Source organism: Astatotilapia calliptera, chromosome 13 (assembly GCF_964374335.1).
Source record: "Astatotilapia calliptera chromosome 13, fAstCal68.1, whole genome shotgun sequence".
In the NCBI taxonomy this organism is placed as follows: Eukaryota; Metazoa; Chordata; class Actinopteri; order Cichliformes; family Cichlidae; genus Astatotilapia; species Astatotilapia calliptera.
In genome coordinates, this window is record NC_137434.1 from 5,795,412 (window position 1) to 5,813,492 (window position 18,081).

At 41.6% G+C, this 18,081-nt stretch overlaps 4 protein-coding genes and 1 long non-coding RNA gene across 6 annotated transcripts in view; 3 read left to right on the forward strand and 2 right to left on the reverse strand.

Moving 5' to 3' along the window:
- Positions 1-5,146, reverse strand: part of ttc7a (tetratricopeptide repeat domain 7A) — a 72,172-nt gene extending 67,026 nt beyond the window's left edge. The window contains exons 1-3 of the mRNA XM_026189716.2: positions 5,004-5,146; positions 4,044-4,230; positions 144-307 (exon numbers count right to left, since the gene is read on the reverse strand). Of these exons, the coding sequence (XP_026045501.2) occupies positions 144-307; positions 4,044-4,230; positions 5,004-5,060 (408 nt within the window). The 5' untranslated portion in view covers positions 5,061-5,146. The remainder of the gene's footprint in view (positions 1-143; positions 308-4,043; positions 4,231-5,003) is intronic.
- LOC145419603 (uncharacterized) lies at positions 211-4,745 on the forward strand. Its single transcript, XR_013900904.1, has 2 exons — positions 211-340; positions 3,948-4,745. It is a non-coding gene; the product is annotated as an uncharacterized LOC145419603 (long non-coding RNA).
- A 2,042-nt stretch (positions 5,147-7,188) lies between the features above and the next one.
- On the forward strand, positions 7,189-10,079 carry mcfd2 (multiple coagulation factor deficiency 2, ER cargo receptor complex subunit). 2 transcript variants are annotated; one of them, XM_026190610.2, is made up of 4 exons: positions 7,189-7,328; positions 7,856-8,029; positions 8,124-8,283; positions 9,163-10,079. In XM_026190610.2, exons 2-4 carry the CDS (start codon positions 7,860-7,862, stop codon positions 9,292-9,294), a joined length of 462 nt encoding a protein of 153 aa, XP_026046395.1. In that variant the 5' UTR covers positions 7,189-7,328; positions 7,856-7,859; the 3' UTR covers positions 9,295-10,079. The 2 variants fall into 2 exon arrangements, with proteins under 2 accessions (XP_026046395.1, XP_026046396.1); XM_026190611.2 differs by having other exon boundaries at positions 7,195-7,328; positions 7,859-8,029.
- Positions 10,080-11,716: 1,637 nt separating this feature from the next.
- The window catches only part of tmem254 (transmembrane protein 254), a 98,582-nt gene continuing 92,217 nt past the window's right edge, over positions 11,717-18,081 (forward strand). The window contains exon 1 of the mRNA XM_080287725.1: positions 11,717-11,720. The gene's annotated coding sequence lies outside the window, so the exon portion shown is untranslated. The remainder of the gene's footprint in view (positions 11,721-18,081) is intronic.
- prop1 (PROP paired-like homeobox 1) lies at positions 12,671-15,152 on the reverse strand. The gene is made up of 3 exons (XM_026190607.2): positions 14,922-15,152; positions 13,743-13,972; positions 12,671-13,261 (listed from the first exon to the last, which is right to left on the reverse strand). Exons 1-3 carry the CDS (start codon positions 15,013-15,015, stop codon positions 12,890-12,892), a joined length of 696 nt encoding a protein of 231 aa, XP_026046392.1. The 5' UTR covers positions 15,016-15,152; the 3' UTR covers positions 12,671-12,889.

Sequence of the window (18,081 nt, forward strand, 5' to 3'; positions counted from 1 at the left end):
AAGGATGGAATTTATAGAAGCTGTCGGTGCTCTGTGAAACAATGGCTTTAGGGCTTTGTTTGATTAAATGAAGGAAGTCGTTTTTTAAAAAGCAGAGCAAAGTCTAAAACTCAGATGTCAGAAGTAAGTTAGATGAGACTAACTGTTAGACGGCCTCGGCTAAGGATGGTATTGAGGAGTCTTTTGGCCTTGCACAGTTTGGGCTGGGTTTTGTCCACCAAAGGTTTGGACCTGCGTAGCAGATCCATGTTTTCCAGCACGCACTCCTCCAGCAGCGCCTCTGCCATCAGCAGCGTCCCGTAATCATCTAAAGGAGGGGGCGGCATCAAAAAGGTTCACAGTGAGTGGAGTATGCTGAAGGTCTGAGCTAAAGGTCACAGGTCATTTGTTTCTGTAGCCAAAGCAAACCTCCCTCAGTCCATTCAAAACAGCAATTCCCAGGGAGAGCAGTTTAAACATGCCTGAGTCCTTAAGTCTGTTTAGAAACTACAGTTTCCATTTCTCCTAATATTTTTCCTAAAGAACTTTAATCTCGGTATCAGCAGATAAACACTCCCATCCACCTACAGCGATTTAAAGTTTACATGTGTAGTAAAACAACCCGCTTCAGATGGAGCCTTGCACTCAGTTACAGTCCAGTAGTAAACCTCAGTGTCTGTGTACACACACACACTCGATTAAAGCTTTCCTGTTTGGCTTTTTCACCGTGCGTATGTGTGTTTACCACTGCCAGCTCTGCGCGCAGTGTTTATGCCCTGATATACTTGACATATTTGCAAGTTTGGTTTATCAGCACAGTCAAGGCTGAAGATATCTGCGAGGGGAAGGTGGGGGCTAAACACCAGGACGTGTCTCAGCCCGTGGCCACATTAGGAGCAATGTAATAACTGCACCGTCAAGTTGGAGCCTAGACTTTGGCAAGAATCGGTGTTGTAAGGACTGAGATAAAAAAACAAAAACATTCTGGTTTCACTTCAAGACTTATCAAGTAGAAAGATCAAATTTACTCTGTAGTTTGCTCACACTCAGTTCTCTTGAATATCATCATTGCTCTGATTATCTGATTTTCTCTATTTTCATTTTAGGAGCAGCCTTATCATTTCCTACTAATCACCTCCCCTTTAGTCAACAATTTCCTTGGATTTCAATAAACATTTGAACCTCCTGTGAATAGGATCAAAGCGTTTCTTGCTATTACTGATGAGCTTTACTTTGTTTGAAGCGTGAGTAATAATGCTGGTTTCAATATTTTCATAGTAGCACATGGATCTCTTTATGAAAGAGGTCACTCATAGTGATAAACACAAAGAAAGTTTGCTTTTTTAGTTCTAATTCCCGGATGTTTTCAACCCATTGCTTGTTCTTTTATGAAAAACTCACAGCATTGATTTGGTCTCTTCTGTTCCTACTTTGTCCCTGTCAGACATCTCCCTCTGGGAGCCAGCATTCTTTCTTGTTTTTATTTTATTTATTTATTTATTTTTGCTAAAAAAAAATTTAAAAAAAGGAAAAAAGAAGCTCATTCAAGATTGTTTGAAACACTGAAGTTACTAAATTACTTTTTTCATTGTGTTTTAGTGGAGGTAGTTGCAAATTATCAAACACTACTGGTTAGCTAAAGGTTAGCCCTATAGCTAGATATGCTAATATATGAAGATTATAAACTCAGGGTTTGCAGGGAGATAAAGTACAGCAACTAGCTATCCAGTTAGTTAATGTTAACATTAAGTGGAGGTAGTTGCAAATTTTCAAACACTACTGGTTAGCTGATGGTTAGCCCTGTAACCAGATATGCTAATAATATGCTAAGAGTGATTTAAGGCAGATAAAGTATAGCAACTAGCTAGCTAGTCAGTTAAAGTAGTAGAGCATTTGGTTGCTTAGTAGCCAAATAACCCCTTTAGAAGTCAGTGCAGACCAAAATGGAGTAACAGATAGCACGCACTGCACTAACATTAAGGTGGACAGAAACACCACTCTAAATGTTTGCTAAGATGTTAGCTGTGCAGGCGTGCCTTCCACTCTGGTATGTCTGAAAGCCACCTGTTTTGTAAAATAACTTGTGTTCCTCTAAGCTAAACCTCTGTGGGTAAACAGCTTTCTAATTTGACCTGAGTACACACTTTCCAGCTTAGTTTATAACATCCAACATCCCTTTCCTCATTACACCCAGAATTTTTAAACCAAAACTGTAATGGTGAAAATGCTAATATTGAGGATTCAAAATGAGACTTCAGAAGCCTCACGTCCATGATTTTCTAACACTGGAAAATAACTCAAAATGTTAGAAATATTCCAGTGTTAGAAAATCAGCACTGCTCAGTGTTAGCCATTGTTAATCTTCAAAACTGACTAGGTTACTTTTAAACATATAACACTGTCAAAAGTGTTAATTTAACACTCAACAGTGTTGTATTTAACACTCAGAGGTGTGGACCCATTTAGACACTCTCTAGTGTTAATTTAACACTGGAGATTTTGCTGTGAATTAACGAAACCAGACACTGTGTTACTATGAGGTCTGTTTTAGTAGCTGAAGAACACAATTTTTTTTGATTAAGGAAGAAATTGACATTTTTAAATTGAGATTGAAACATTAGATTAGTTAGAAGCAACATTTCAATGCTCTAATATGAAATAATTTCAGATGTACACAGATGAATATAATGCTACACTACAACTTTCTGGTAAAATGGAGACACCTTGTGGTGAAAGCTTTTATTACATTTATAAAGGGTTTTTACAAAAAGTAGCTTTAAGGATACGTGCGATACCTGTGGGGAATAAAATGAATGGTCACATAATGTTTTTTAAATTCACAAATAAAAATGAATAAATAAATACATTTACTACACAGTAGAATATACTGTACTTCCCGTATTTTACTAAAAGCTCCAAATCTTCGTCTGCCTTACACACCTTATCCAAGTAGCTATCCTAAAAGATCTGCTGTTTTTAAGTAGCGCATTACCCCCATCTGTCCTTTCTGTTTGAGTGAGATAAAATCAGACTGTTACATCTTCCTCACAACATCACCTACAGCAAACTCCCCAAAGAAAAACATTTGAAACTTGAAAGCAGAGTACACCACCTATTACTGCTTTTTTACAGTTTTACAGTTGGTTGGAAGTTTAACAGCTTATTGCTTTACTTGAAACAAAGTTCCTCTATCTCTAATCTAAAAAGAAAAACCGTTCCACACACAGTTCCTGACAGATCAGCTACAGTGTGAGTCATGCATGCTCACAGAAATACCACATTAATTTAACACATGAGCGCATGTGCGAGCAAGGAGAAACTGCTGGTCTGCACTATCAGCCAGGACCTCAGCCCATATTTACTCTGCTAAGGTGAGGGTTGGAGGCAGGTGCATTAGTGAGCTACCAAATGAATGCTTTATGAGGCACAGAAACAATATGCGTGTTTGCATTTCTTTGAGCACGTGTACAGTGTCAAGTGATTTCAAGGGCAGAGGCAGGCAGCTAATAACCTGTTGGAAAAATCTTGTTTTGCATGCAGGCAATACTGCTCATCTTGCACGCAGAAGGCCACTCAGTTCCTTTAATTATTTATATACCCTTTCAGTGTGTCTACTGTAAACTTTCATTGAGGCCATCCTACTGCCCTGTGTGACCCTCTCTGCACATCACATTTATTGCTGTAATATCAACGCTTGAATAGATTTGCTTAGAAAAACTTCAACAAGCAGAAGCCAGTGTTGAGAGATCAAGGTCCAACCTGTGCGCAAAAAACACTGCAAAAAATGTCCATGCTTGATCAACACTCAGTGAGTGTTTTGTGCAAATCATTAGAACTAAAGCTCGTGGATATTGCTATAAATCCTCAGTACTTTTAATTGTTTAAGAGAATTTCTTACCGCTTCTCCCCTGGAAGCAGCTTCCCGAAACTTAAAAAACTTTTTCTTTTTTTCCTTTTTTTTTTTACAGTGTACAGATCAATGAACAGTTAAAAAACAGCCAGGAAGTGACAACAGCCACCTGAACTTAAAAAAAAAACCCAGGTGCATACCACCATCAACTCACCGTCTTCGTGGATCCGCGCAGCCTGCATCTGCTCAACTATCGCCGGCATCTTGTCCCACTGGCACTCGGCCCGGTAGCGCTCCAGCTCCGCTTCCAGCCGGGCCTGAGTGAAAGAAATCCGGGATGCCATCGCCGCTCTGTCCCGATGGTGACTGTACTCCCCGGACACGATGGGAGTAACTGCAGACTAGGACCAGGAGAAATAAATGTGTAATCACAGAGTGCGGAGGGAGACTGGTGGAGGGTGGGGTGTGGGTTATTACGGGCACAGAAAGTCAACAGCAGCAAAGTCCAGAGAAATACATGCAGGCGTTAACATGGGTTTAATTGCTGTTACATTACACATCTGTAGGAAGCCCCAAGAACCCGCACACTCTGTTTGTGCAGGAACTATTGCTCGTGTTTATTATAACATTCACATTCCTGCTTTTCTGTCTAAAGCGTTTCCCCCTTCAACTTCAAATGAGTGTGGCATTTGGAGAGGACTTGATCTGTAGCTGTTTGAAGGGAAGGAAGTCCTCTTAAAACCCATGCCCCTAATCTCTTGCCGTCAACACTTTAACTGGATCAGGTAGAGCTTAAGAAACAGCAATGCAAAGAATGCTGCAGCAAAGTGGGCAACCCAGCCGAGGCAGGATATACAGTACAGACACATATTGTGGGTTGTTTTTTTTTTTTTAAATAAATGAGTGAAAAACAAAATCTGTTGTAAATCTTTGGTTCACTGACGCTGGATCAGTACATCTGACAGCTATTGCGCTGTGAGGTGTAATTGCGCTTTATCAAGCTCAAGCTCAGGAATGTGATGTAAAATATAATTCAACTAAATGGGGGACGCTGGGGGGAATCACACAGTGAGCATTTACCCATGAAACCACAGCACAGGGTGCACATACAGAGGAAACGAGGGTCACTGACTACTCAGGATCTATCAGCTACTTTATGACATTAAAATAAAACCTCAAGCCTCCTGAACAGAGACTTAGCTGCTTCATTTTCTCTCTGGAAAGTTGACATTTGCTTGACATAAACGACGCTCGTCCCTCTTGTCGTGTCCACCACCCTGTGCCGTGCGGTGCTGACAGACCTCACAGCTGAGCGGCCACGCCCCCTGCTGACGTAGAGAACGTCTCAACTCAAAGTGACCCGATAAGATAGGTCCGCCACCAGGGGGCGTGGCTTCGTTTGAGCATACAAAAAGGGGGCTCTTTAAGTGGAGGTGTGTATGTGTGTGTTCATGGATATTTAGAACTTTATGGTAGGAATACTTTTACATATGTAAATATCTGGGACATATCATTGGATTCTCCAGGCCTCTCTGAACCCCGGTGGGAATTTTCGCCAACCCCAAATTCTAGAGTGGCTCCGTGGTTTGGTGGGTCACACAATTTGATGTGAAGTTTGCTGGTTCTATTCAAGGAAGAGACAGACAAAGAAAAGCCCAACATCAGAGGGTCACAAGCTAGTGTATACTCCTTCAGCTGGTGTTGTGCCAAAAAAGAGAGTGTGTTTTCTATGGGTAACGTATTTTATTATGTTGGTAAAAAAGACTGTAGTCAACAGGATTTATGGAGGGGTTATATATGGAGAGGAAAGAAATGACATGTTTTGCTGGTATCTTTATTATCCAGCCTTATTGTAATTACATTATATTCAATCTAGTGCTTTTTGGCCACTTAAAATATCTCTTGAGAGCTATTACATTATATTTGTTGCAATTTCTGCTGCCCTCTTGGCCATATTCCTCTTTAGAAAATACATTTTTAATGTTGATGTGTCTTTTTAGCTGGATAAAGCAATAGTATATAAAACTCACTTTGCCAAAAACTGATTGCTGCTTTTACCTTCTGGTAGGAAAAGTTGCTTGTGGTTTAAAATGACTTTATATGATTCTTGACATAACCCTATTTGACAGGTTATCGGTCATTTATAAGAGTTTAAATACTGGAAATCACTTTTTTCTTGGCACAACACCAGTCCTTAGCTGGCAAAGGTTGTGTCAGGAAGTGAAACAATGTGGATCTTTTTCCCGTGGTGACCCCTGCATGCTCATAGCACAACAGGAGAGGAATTGACGCTGTGCTGCTATTGGCTGAGATCACAAATGCTGTGTGGGATGGGAATAATTAGGTTGGCCTCAAAAGATTCACTGGTTCCATAAACTTGTCATTAAGCATATTCATATTTGAGATGTGAAAAACACCCAACATTAGAGAAAATATGCCTGCCTCTGTGACAGGAAATCTTTACTGAGATTTTTCTTTTAAATCCATCTATCGTTTAATGTTTTATTAGGGAAGACAACACTGACACATACAGTCTTGTGGGGGGGAGTACATTCTTACTGATTCTGAGGAACTAAAGAGATTCAAGACTAAACTGGAGATGTTTGGCCAAAAGCAAACACAGGATAAGAGCACAAACACCTCATAGTGTCATGCACAGTGGTGACGGTTTGGATCAAAGTCCAGATTGAAACTTAATTGAAAGGCTGTGCTGGGACCTTGGGAGAGCTGTGCATAAACGAATGCAACCAAAGACCAATGAACCAAATTCTTGATGCATGTTCAATCATCCAGGTAAATCCCAAAAGGTTGGAACTGACCTCACAGCTCTTCGTTCATTCAGTGGTCTGGTTTTAGTCATTGTGCAAATATAAGATTGGGGAAACCTGCAGTCAGCTGAGACTGAAGAAGTCACTTGGATGAGTGACGAAACGTTTCTCCCACTGAAAACGCTACGTCCAGATGAACAGAATCAACTTTTTGGGGCCAAAATTCCTCCACGATGACGAGAGAGGCTTGTAAAGTCATACAAAAACTAAAAGTTTACAAAAAACCTTCAAGTTATTACCGCTAAAGGTGATTCAACAGCATGTCTGTCGCATGAATTCGTAAATTCTGTCAAATGATCAAAACGCTAGTTCGTGAAAACGGAAAGCACTAGAAATATATAAAATTATTCTATACGGAATATTCTACAAGGTTTAGTTTGAGCTTATTAATGTATAGCAATTGTACACGAATCTTACTGTAACCCACAACAAAATAATAAAACTAATTTTAGCTTTAGACAGAGAAAGACGAAGAATTCAGAATAACGTGGAGGGAATCATCTTGCCCCAGTTGAGCGCTCTCGGATAGCTGCAGCCAATCACAATGAGCTGTCGTGTCAAAGTGAAGCTACGGAAAGCCGCTCAGTCCGAGAAAGCTCGGATTGATCATTAAAGCAGCAAACTACGCACAACTGTTCGCGGATACAGGTGAAGATAGAAATTATTTAAACGTAAGTACATATACATCTTTTTTATTTCTTTACCAGTTACACCAAGTCATGACCCATGAAATTATGTTATTTCAGCGTAGCCCTGAGATGCAGCTTGTTGCTGTATTTATCTTATAATGGCTCTCAAGCTAACGGTCATACATCCCTCTTTTAATGTGGCTGTTTAACTGAGTTAGCATAGCAGTGTAATCTCACAGTTTACTGCAGAAACATCCCTATTAGTGCGGTCCATGCACTGTGTGTGTCTGTGGTGTTTTTTGTTAAAATGGGCCATAAACACATGGTGCTTATTTGTAGCACCTTGCTGTTGTCTTATAGAACCAGATATCAAACTTATAAAACAGGTGTGAATGTAGTTTGATCAGGAGAAACATGTTAATCGGTAAGAAGGACATTCAAATGTGTTGCTGGATGTAAGTGAGGTGCTAAACTGAGGACATTTGAGTAGTAAGAAGGTGATGTCCAACATAGATATTCAGGAGCTGTGTTCCTGAACTTGCTGACTCTCAGTCTTTGCCTTTCCGCAGCAGAATGAGGAGCAGCAGGTGTAGTGTGCAGTGGGGGGGTATGCTCCTCTTTTTGTCCTGCTGTTTTCTGTGCGCTCACGCTCAGATGAACCCAGACCACCACCATCAGCAGCAGATCGTAGAAAGTGCAGCCAGCCAACATCGCCTGGATAGAAACATGGTTCAAGACAAAGAGTGAGTGGCATGGCCGTGCACGACTCAGGACGAGGTGAACTTTGGGTTCTGTCTAATCAGTAGCTGTGTTTGTTTGTTGTTCCTCTGGTGGCAGCCACATCATGGAGCATTTAGAGGGCGTCATAGACAAACCAGAGAAAGACATGACGCCCCAGGAGCTCCAGCTGCACTATTTCAAAATGCACGATTACGATGGGAACAACCTGCTGGACGGGCTGGAGCTTGCAACAGCAATCTCACATGTACACAGAGAGGTGAGAATTCATGTGTGAGCACGTTTTTTTTGTCATAGTTGGCATTAAAAGGATACATAACGGTTACTTTCCCACTTTCTCATACCCTTCTTATTGTGGGATGGGACTGAGACATTTAAATGCTTTGTGTTTCAGAAAGTTGGGACAGGGGCATGTTTACCCATCTTTTAGCAGCACTCTGTAAATGTTAGCTTTGCTCTAGTGTTTTTTTTCTTTTATATAGAATATCAGCATGTCTGCAGTTCAGGGTCTCTTCTCATCATAATATTTTTAAAATTTGTTTCATAACGCACCAGATGTTTCAGTGGGTGACAGGTCAGTACTGCAGGCGGTCTTTAAGCTCCAGGACTTCTTTATATGGGAGTCATGCTGTTGGAATATTTGCACAGTGTGTTAGGAATTGTCTTGCACAAATAAGGTATTCTCACCAAAGGCACAACTTGCCACCAAGTTGCAATACACACAAAGGTCACAGCTAATCAGTACAGATTTTTGGCCTTGTCCCTTGTGCACCGAGACTTCTCTGAATCTTTTATTGACACTGTCTCCCATTAAGCCCGTTACTAGCTTTAATTAGCTGGTAGGTTTTGAGCCTCATCTTTGTTATCCCGCTAACTTTTTAAATGTTCAGGAAGGTGTCAGGAAGTGTGTGTGGGACAAAATCGGTGACAATGCGGATCCATCACCCCTTAGGAAACAAAGAATTCATGCAACGTGACACCAAAGCGATTAAAAAACAGTTTTGTTAGCTGACACGTTTTCTGCTCCTTTATTTCTGTGGCTGTGATTAAAAATATTGTTGTGACACATTTTTCGCCTCACGATTCCTGCGCACAGAAAGGTCCAATCGTTTTCGCTGCTCTGCTCGTCTCTGTTTAGGAGAGAGGAGAGAGCAGCCAGCCAATGAAAGAGGAGGAACTCATTGCTCTCATCGATGACGTTCTGAAGGACGATGACAAAAACAATGACGGCTACATAGATTACGCAGAGTTCGCCAAATCGCTGGAGTAGAGCGTCTTTCTGTTGCTTCCCGTCCACGACGACAGCGAGGAATCAGCAGAGAGGCTGGAGGGTGAGCGTACCTGCAGCCAAAACTGAGAAGCCGCACAACTTTTTAGAGGACCGTCTTTGATTTCTTTCTTACAGATTATCGGTCAGGAGTATCGATCGTTCGTGAAACTTCTGACGGATGATTTTTCCAAGCTGAATCAGCAGTAATCTGATAAATAACAAAAAGGGTGGAACACAGGATGCCCTTTGTTTCAGTCTGGTGGAGTCTTCCACTTCATTAGGACCTTTTTTGTGTGTGTGTGTGTGTAGATGCCATTTCAAAGGGCCAGTTCACCTAAATTGGTATTTTTCTAGTTAATCCTTAGCAGTATACTTTCAGATCTGAATCCCCTGTTTTTTGGAGCTGCATATGTGCAGGTGGGGAGTTTTAAGGCGGCCTCATTCACACACAAGCCCTGAACGACTGGAGGAGCAGTACTCCGAGTGTGTGGATTAAAAAAACAAAGGAACAGGAAGTGATTAAGGTACAACAAGCAGGTGGTTAACTGAGGCCTGGTTAACCGCCTGTAACTTCCGGTTTCCACAGTGAAGCTTGGACTTCACTATATTCTAAATACTGTATTCTAAGCAAAGCTGCCTTTGATTTTGGGTGAACTGATCCTTGACATGTACAAAAGCTTGGGTAGAGTGTTTTCTTTTAGTGGTGCTACACTTTGATTCTCTCTGGCAGCACAACAGTCTGTAAATAGAGTGTCCTCACATTAAAGGGGACCTGTTCTACTCATTTCCAGTTCTATATTTTTATTCTGGGACTTTCGAGAGTAGCTTTGTGTTATTCAGAGTTCAGAATATGCCTTATTGATCTTTGATTGGCCACTGCACAACCACATTAAGGATATCTGTTCTCATCGACATCATACTGAAAATAAAAAAAGGTAAGTGGAGCGTTTAGATCAATCTGAAACCTGAGCTTTACTTTAATATACAGCCAAGAACATCCAACACTGTAAAAGTGTATTTATATGACATGATGGGTCCCCTTTATGTGAAGTAGTTCTGCTTCAGACGGACACACTCATTTACAAGCACACTCATGCTGAACACAGCGGGCCAAATGGTTCCTCCTGTCAATCTGTTTAATTTGCTGTTTGTGTGAGGATGGTTCCCATGACAACAGAAAGTGACCTTGACTTGATCACAGTCCGTATGTTTGATGTGAAGCCCGAGGCTGCAGGTTACAGTAGCAGAAATACTGTCTGTGTTTCAGTTGTGACACCTTCCCGATTAAAACGACAAAAAAAATGAGCCGGCGTGATAATCGCAGAGTCAGCAGGAGCTCGACGCACACCTGTCCTCGCAGAGTGAATGTAAAGCAGCGGCGTGTTGCACATTCTTCATCACTGGATAAGCTAGACTAAACGCACACTGCCGTTAGTTTTTAAAGCGGACTCTGTTTTACGGGCCTTCAGGAAAGGACTTGAACACAACACATTTGCTTCAGACTTTAGCTGCCTTTAAAACAGACGTGAGTATAATATGTCAGGTTAGGTCTGTTCAATTCATCTGTGATTTCTTCTGAAGTAGTTTTATTTTTTTGCCACACGTTGATGACTTCTCTATATTTTTGCCATCTAGTATTAACTCTTCAGTCAACTCAGGTTTTTCTGAGTGCAAATATTTAAAAAGCATAACAGATGCGACTGTGTTGTCTCTGTAATGTGAAATATTAAAAGAAGACTGTATTCTGCACACCTTTTTCATGTAGTGCTGTCTGTGTTATTTGTTGTTGGTCACGTTTGGAAAAAGAAGATACGATAGAAGGATCGCCCTCTGCTGACCACTAGAAAGAATGCAGCTTGAAAGTGTTGTGCATTGGCTTCAATTATCAGATCCAGAAGGTATGTCCACAGTTTCTATGTAGGACATAATTATAATTATATCAGGACATAAAACTATTTATATAGACATACTGCGGGAACTCCACCTCCTTTAAGGGGACAACAAGCACGTCTTCATATCCTAAATAAATATTACATTTCATGTCAAAGCTGCAGGGGCAGCGAGGCTATTAAGGATTTGTGCGTGCGTGTCTGTGTGTGTGTGTACACACACACATGTTTAGACATCTTTGTGAGGACAGAAAATTGGCATGCTACTATACTTGTGGGGACAAAGTGCCCATCCACATGAGTTTGAAAACATTTTTCAGGCTCAAAATGTGGTTTTAGTGTTAAAGTTAGGTTATGGTTAGGTTTAGGCTGAGGGTTAGGGTTAGGCATTCATTTTTGATGGTTGGGGTAAGCGGCTGGGGCAGGGATGGGCAACTCCAGGCCTCGAGGGCCGGTGTCCTGCAGGTTTTAGATCTCACCCTGGGTCAGCACACCTGAAACACATGACTAGTTTGTCACCAGGCCTCTGGAGAACTACAAGACATGTTATGGGGGTAATTTAGCCATTTGAATCAGCTGTGTTGGATCAAGGACACATCTAAAACCTGCAGGACACCGGCCCTCGAGGCCTGAAGTTGCCCACCCCTGGGCTAGGGAAAGCATTATGCCAATGAGATATTCTCACAGGGGTCTCAAACTCCAGTCCTCGAGGGCCGGTGTCCTGCAACTTTTCCATGTGTCCCTGTTTCAACACCTGAATAAAATTAGTAAGTCATTAGCAAGAGTATAGAACTTGACTGCATGCTGAAGTGGCAACCACTAACTCTACTTAAGTAAAATGAGGTAAATGTAAGTGTTTGGAAAAATGTACTTCTAAAAGTACTTTTATTGCACCATGTTCATTCACTCATGAGCTGCTGTAACATGAATCAAATGGCTGAACTGGCACCTAAGCATGCAGGCAAGTTCTATAGTGTCTTGCTAATGAATTGTATTCATGTGTGTTGCAACAGGGACACATGGAAAAACAGAATGCAGTGATTTGCAAATCTCATGAACCATCATTGTTGCATTCACCATAGTTTTAAACTCCATCCATCCTCTTCCACTTATCCCAGCTGTCACAGGGAGAGAAGCAGGACAAATCGCCAGTCTATCACAAGGCTAACACAGAAACAGACAACCATTTACACCTATGGGTAATTTAGAATCACCTAACCCCACTAACTGTGTGTATTTAAACTGGGAAGAAGCCAGATTACCTGAATTTGTCAAATTCAAACAGGGATTTGAAAATCATTGCATTCTGTTTCTATTTACATTTCATTTAACATCCCAACTTTAGGTTGTAGTAATGTTACCTGTAGGTGTATTAGGGAACTATGAAAGCCATGACATGAAGCTGAAAGGTTTATAAAATTAAAAACAAATTCTAGTGTGTGCTCCTTGAGCTAACCTTTTTTTGCAAAGTAAAAAAAAAAGTATCCTTAATGTTCAAAGAACCTTTTATTGCATTTCTATAAATCCAGTAGACATCAGTCGTTTCCAGCCAAGGGACTGGGGAAGCTCGGGTGTGGCTAAGAAGATACATTTTATTTTACAGACTAGCTGGAAAATTCAGCAGTGAGAGAGCAAACAGGATGTGTGTAACTGTGAAGATGAAAAAGAGGCTTCTTAGTATTCTGTGTGGAAACATCTGGTGCTTCTTAGCTCCAGTGAGAGGTGGGATCCAGAGGAGGCATGGAGGTGAGCGAGAACATGGGCGAGGTGAGGTTGCTCCTCAGCGAGCCGTACCAGTCATCATGCTGCCGCTGGGAGGTTGGCTGAGTGGAAGCGCCGGGACATGGGCACTGGCTACCTGGCCCCGGGTGGCGGGTGTATGCCCCTGAGGGCAACATGGAAGAGAGGCGAGGGATGTGGGGCAGGGGCTGGGGGTAGTACTGCCGAGACATGCCGGACGGCTGGATGTGCACGCCTCCCAGAAGCGCCCTGTGGCCTGGCATCACTCCCACTGGGAGAACCTTCTGCGAGGCCCTCTCCTGCTTACGCTGTTTGGCTCTCCTGTTCTGAAACCACACCTGCTGAGACAAGGATGGGTTAGTCGAGGCTTTTACATACAAAGCATGGTGGGTTCAGCAACAAATAGGGCCACCACTGAATTAGACTGAACCAAATCAGGATCATTGATCAGACTGTTGCACGCAGCATTCCTGCAACACAACTTTGGGACAAAAATCTGAAGCATTCATCCAACAATGATACGCCACAGAGGTCAGGGTCCCTTATATTTGTAACTGTCCCAGGTCCTCCCAAAGCAAAAGGTATCAGTGATTTGTTACTGATTTAGTGAGATACAGAATGAACAAAAAGAGCTGAACTAGAGGTGGGTTGCAAAGTGGCTTGCAGATGTAGACCAGCTCTTTTGTTGAACTGTTTTATTAGCAGTTTTGAGCATTTGTGCCTAAAACACCCCGCCCTGTTTCTTTTTTTTAGAGTTGCACACCCCAACTCCTAAAAAGCCACAGTTGTCAGAGAGCTCTAACATGAAGACCATCCCACCTGTATGCGAGCCTCATTGAGTTTAGTGATTCGAGCCAGCTCCTCTCTGTAGTAGATGTCAGGATACTGATTTTGTCCAAACGCCACTTCCAGCTGCTCCAGCTGTTTGTGGCTGAAGGTGGTGCGGTGGCGTCTTCTGGCTGGGGAGGGGTATGCTCTGCTCCGTCTATTGAATCCTACAGCCACAGAGGTCTCGCACAATGTCCCCTTCCTCACCGACTCTCCTATATCTGTTTTCAGGGGCGAGAAAAGAAAAGGGGAAGGGGTTGTGTGGATCCTTTTTTTTTGTTTTTTTGTTTTTTAGGGAAAAATTTCCCAGGTCTTATTTCTTCACTTCCTCAACATGACACAAGAAATGCGGCCTTAACTGAAAAAGCAGCAATTCACCAATGACTGTCTCAAAAAAAGGAGGGATTACCCGACTTTCTGGTTCCCACTGGCATCAGGCAACCTGAGAGCCAGAGAGCTTTAGCTGGCAAACACAAGCTCGTGAGAAACAGACACCAGAAACTGGAGGATTTGTCCAAGATTATTACCACAATCACCAGCAAAGGGACTCATCTCCTTAAAATGAGTCGACTTGGTCTGCTGGTATCAGATGACATTATAAAACAGCTGGATGTCGAATGGCAGAGGCAATTATTATGATTACATGAGCAAACTTGGTAACTTGCAGGGGGGGATTGTGTCAGGAAGGGCAACCAGCGGGGGGAAAAAATCTGCCAAATCAAACATGCGGAGCTGCCCCGCTGTGAAAATCAGAGAAGCTGAAAGTAGGGAGGTTTTATATAACAGTTTATTTTTCTAAAGCTTTAAACTTTTATATCGTGTGTTCATCACTTTCCAACACTACTATACTCTGTTTATTAAAGAGTACGAGAACAACAAAGCATCGCAGCTGATTAAATAATCTATCAATGGTAAACATAGAAAATACTGCCTTAAAAGCTAAGAAGGTGATCCAAAGGTTGCAAAGTAAACCAAATCAGCAGGATGACAGTATAATAAAGGGAATTAACATAACACCACTTCTTTACATAAAGTGGTTTTGCTAACTCTTTATAACAAAGCTGACGATATACAATGTGCGACTCGTGTGTCAATAAAATTAGAACTAATTTAATGTAGATGCTGTGGAAGAACACAAGAACGGGGTCATTAGGATGTTGTTTGACTCACCTGCACTGGAGCTGACTGTAGTCATGTCGGAGTAAAGATCCGTGCTGTCCTGGTGGATCCTCACACTCTCTCCCGCTACCTTCACCTGGGCCATCACTTCACTTCTGATCCCCCCTCACACAGACGCAGCTAAACTTAAAGTCACATGTCCCACCCATCTGTTTTACCTTCACCTGTGTTGGTGGGCCGGTTGAGTGAAAGGCACCGTATGTTTCTGCTGGTCCAGCACAGAAACCAACGGTTGTGTTCTAGTAGCTTCATGCTCATCTACAGTTTTGCAGTGCACCATTGCAAAGACTTGAATATATGCAAAGAAAGTTGAATGTAAAGAATGCACATTTCAGTAGAAAGCGGCAAGAAATGTATCATATGTAGAGAGGATATAAAATAAAAACTTGAATATATGGATAAAATTGTCAACATATGCAAAAGAACATGAATATATGGGATGAAAGTTGAGTATTTAGAATAACAACTTGACTACATGACAAGACATTAAGTCTTTAGCAAAAAAGTTGAACATATAAAATTAAAAACCTTTAATATACAGAATGAAAGTTTAATATTTGGAATGAAATATCAATATATACAAAAAACCCTGTATATATACAAAAATTACAAAAATTTTCAGTTTTCTTCCCCTTATGGGAAGAAAACTGAAAATATGTGAAAGATGAATATATACATCCAAATCTGGGAAGTAATGTAAAATCCAAACTTCAAATATGTTGAATGAAAGATGAACATGTGGAATAAAAACTTGAATATATGCAAAAAAAATCTAATAAAAGCTGAAAATATAGAAAAGTGTATATGTAAAAAAAATGTTAAAGCTATATGAAATAAATCTACTGAGTGAAAGTTGAACATGTGGAATAAAAACTTGAACATGTGGGCTAAAGAGGATATTCTTTGCTCTATGTGACCACCAGGTGGCACTGTTCTGTCAGGTTGAGGCAAAGATTGAACATGAATTATAAACATTTTTTCATATGGATTTATGTGGTGCCTGTAGGGGGGTGGGGGACTGGGGATCCTCCATAAACCCAACCCCTCCGTGGTCACCTCCAGCCTTCGTTTCACTGTCTCCCGACTGAAAGAGCACCCCGTCAGCTGGATTAACTCAGCTGAACTCCAGCGTAACCTCCCGGGACCCTCAGCTGCTCTCAGAAATTCCCATGATGCTAAACTGAGTCCAGGCCCAGTGTAGAGGAATGGCCCTGATACCAGGAAGAGACCCACTAATGTCCCACTCAGCACTGAGTCATGACAGGGCAGCAAGAAGACAGCTCACATAGTTGGAGAGCAGCAGCTGGCTTTTTATCAGCGCGAGACGGCCATTCATCACGCGCTATATTTGTTGAACAATGCTATTTGTTTGTACATGTGCTCCGTATATACATATCCACTGTTAAGTAGCTTATGCAAGAGGCCCTATTAGACTACACGTTTACATTAGGAGTACATTCTAAGCAGGCCCTCTCCTTGTGTAATATTATAAGATGCCATTTGGCCTGAGCCATACGTGCAATTCCCAAGAACCAATAAATCAAAAGTTCAAATGCTGGACTCTACACGTGTGTGATCCAGCAGATCGTAGTCCTGCCTGGGACCAGGATCCCTGCCAGGAAAGTCTAACAGACAACGTAGAGTGATTGAATGGCTCACTGTATAAGCAAGGCCTGCATGATCGTCTGAACCAACTTTTCCTTGAGAAAGTCCCTCGCCTTGTTCTGGGTTCTCAGCGTATTAACATATAATTTGATTCCTTGTGACATGCCGTCTGCCAGGGCCAAATCCTGTGTGTCCAGGAAGAGCTTCCATCCTGCCTGCATTATGTGTGTGTGTGTATTTGTGCATGCACATGTGCCAAGCCTCTTCAGAGCTCACGTTTCCTGTTCCAGACAACCCAGCCACAAACCCCTCCAGAAACCCCCCCGAGCCTGTCTGTGTGTTTTACTTGCAGTTGCACTTCCTTTTATCTTCTTAATAAATATAATTCCTTGAAATGTGGAAAACGTTCTTAAAATCCATCTTCTTCTTCTCTTTTTTTGTTTAAAGACAATGGAGAAAAATAAACTCCTGGGAGGTTTAATGCACAGAGCATCCATATCACAAACTCCAAGCCATATTTCAGAGAAAGGGGGAAGTTATCATACGTCTTCTTCTTCGTCCCAGATGCGGAGCTTCGCAAACTTCATTTAAGCCACTAAAAATAACTTTTAACCAGAAGTGGAACCAAAGGCTGGATGTGGAAATAAGCCAGCTTCTGCTGACAGGTTCCACATATCCAGTTAAAGCTGTTAATTTTGTGCTCACGGCTTGTTTATCCTGAGGCCAAAAATGTGAAACAGCTAACGCAGGTTTTACGTGAACAATGATAACACCGACCACTTACATGAACACAAGCACTGCTTTAAAGAATCAGATGATGACACTAAAGTTCCTTCAGAAGAACTGCCTGTGAAAAAATGTATTTCTTGTGCAGCTTTGTGCTGATCTTCCACTAACTGTTTTATTAAATAGCTTACCTTGCTTTAATGTAACATTGGCTGATTGTTAATTTCATTTGTGGTAACCTGGGGTTTAATGAACAAGCTCCAGACACAACATATTCTCTCTGTGTACAGTTCACTTGGATATTTTGTTGTTGTCTAATATTGACTGTCATCCTCTGGGATCTGTTACTTTATGTTTAGTGTTAAACAGCTAGTGAGTTTATCCGGGCACTCTGCAGGCAGCAGCTGAAATAACTGTAAGTGATACTTACATAGCACTTTTCTACTCTGAGCACTCCAAGGGTGTCAAGGTTTCCTTTCTAATTCAATCTGGTATTTCTGTTTTGTCGTCTGAAAAACAGGCTTAGAAAACCCAACAAAAACTGAAACGGCAATTCTTTGGAGTCTGTTTTAGCAAAGCAGAATACTGAATGAGTGGACTTTGGCTCTGACTGAGAAACACGTCAGAGACACAACGTCACTCAGCATAACGGCTTCAGTCACTCGCTGCTTTACTGGCCATTTTCCTATGAGTGCAGAATTTACCACACAAATGACATTTTGTGTTTGGAAATCTGGCAATTGAGACCATAACACTATTTGCAAAATATTTACTGAGATCATACATCAAGTAATAACTACGGCACAGATTTATAGAAAAG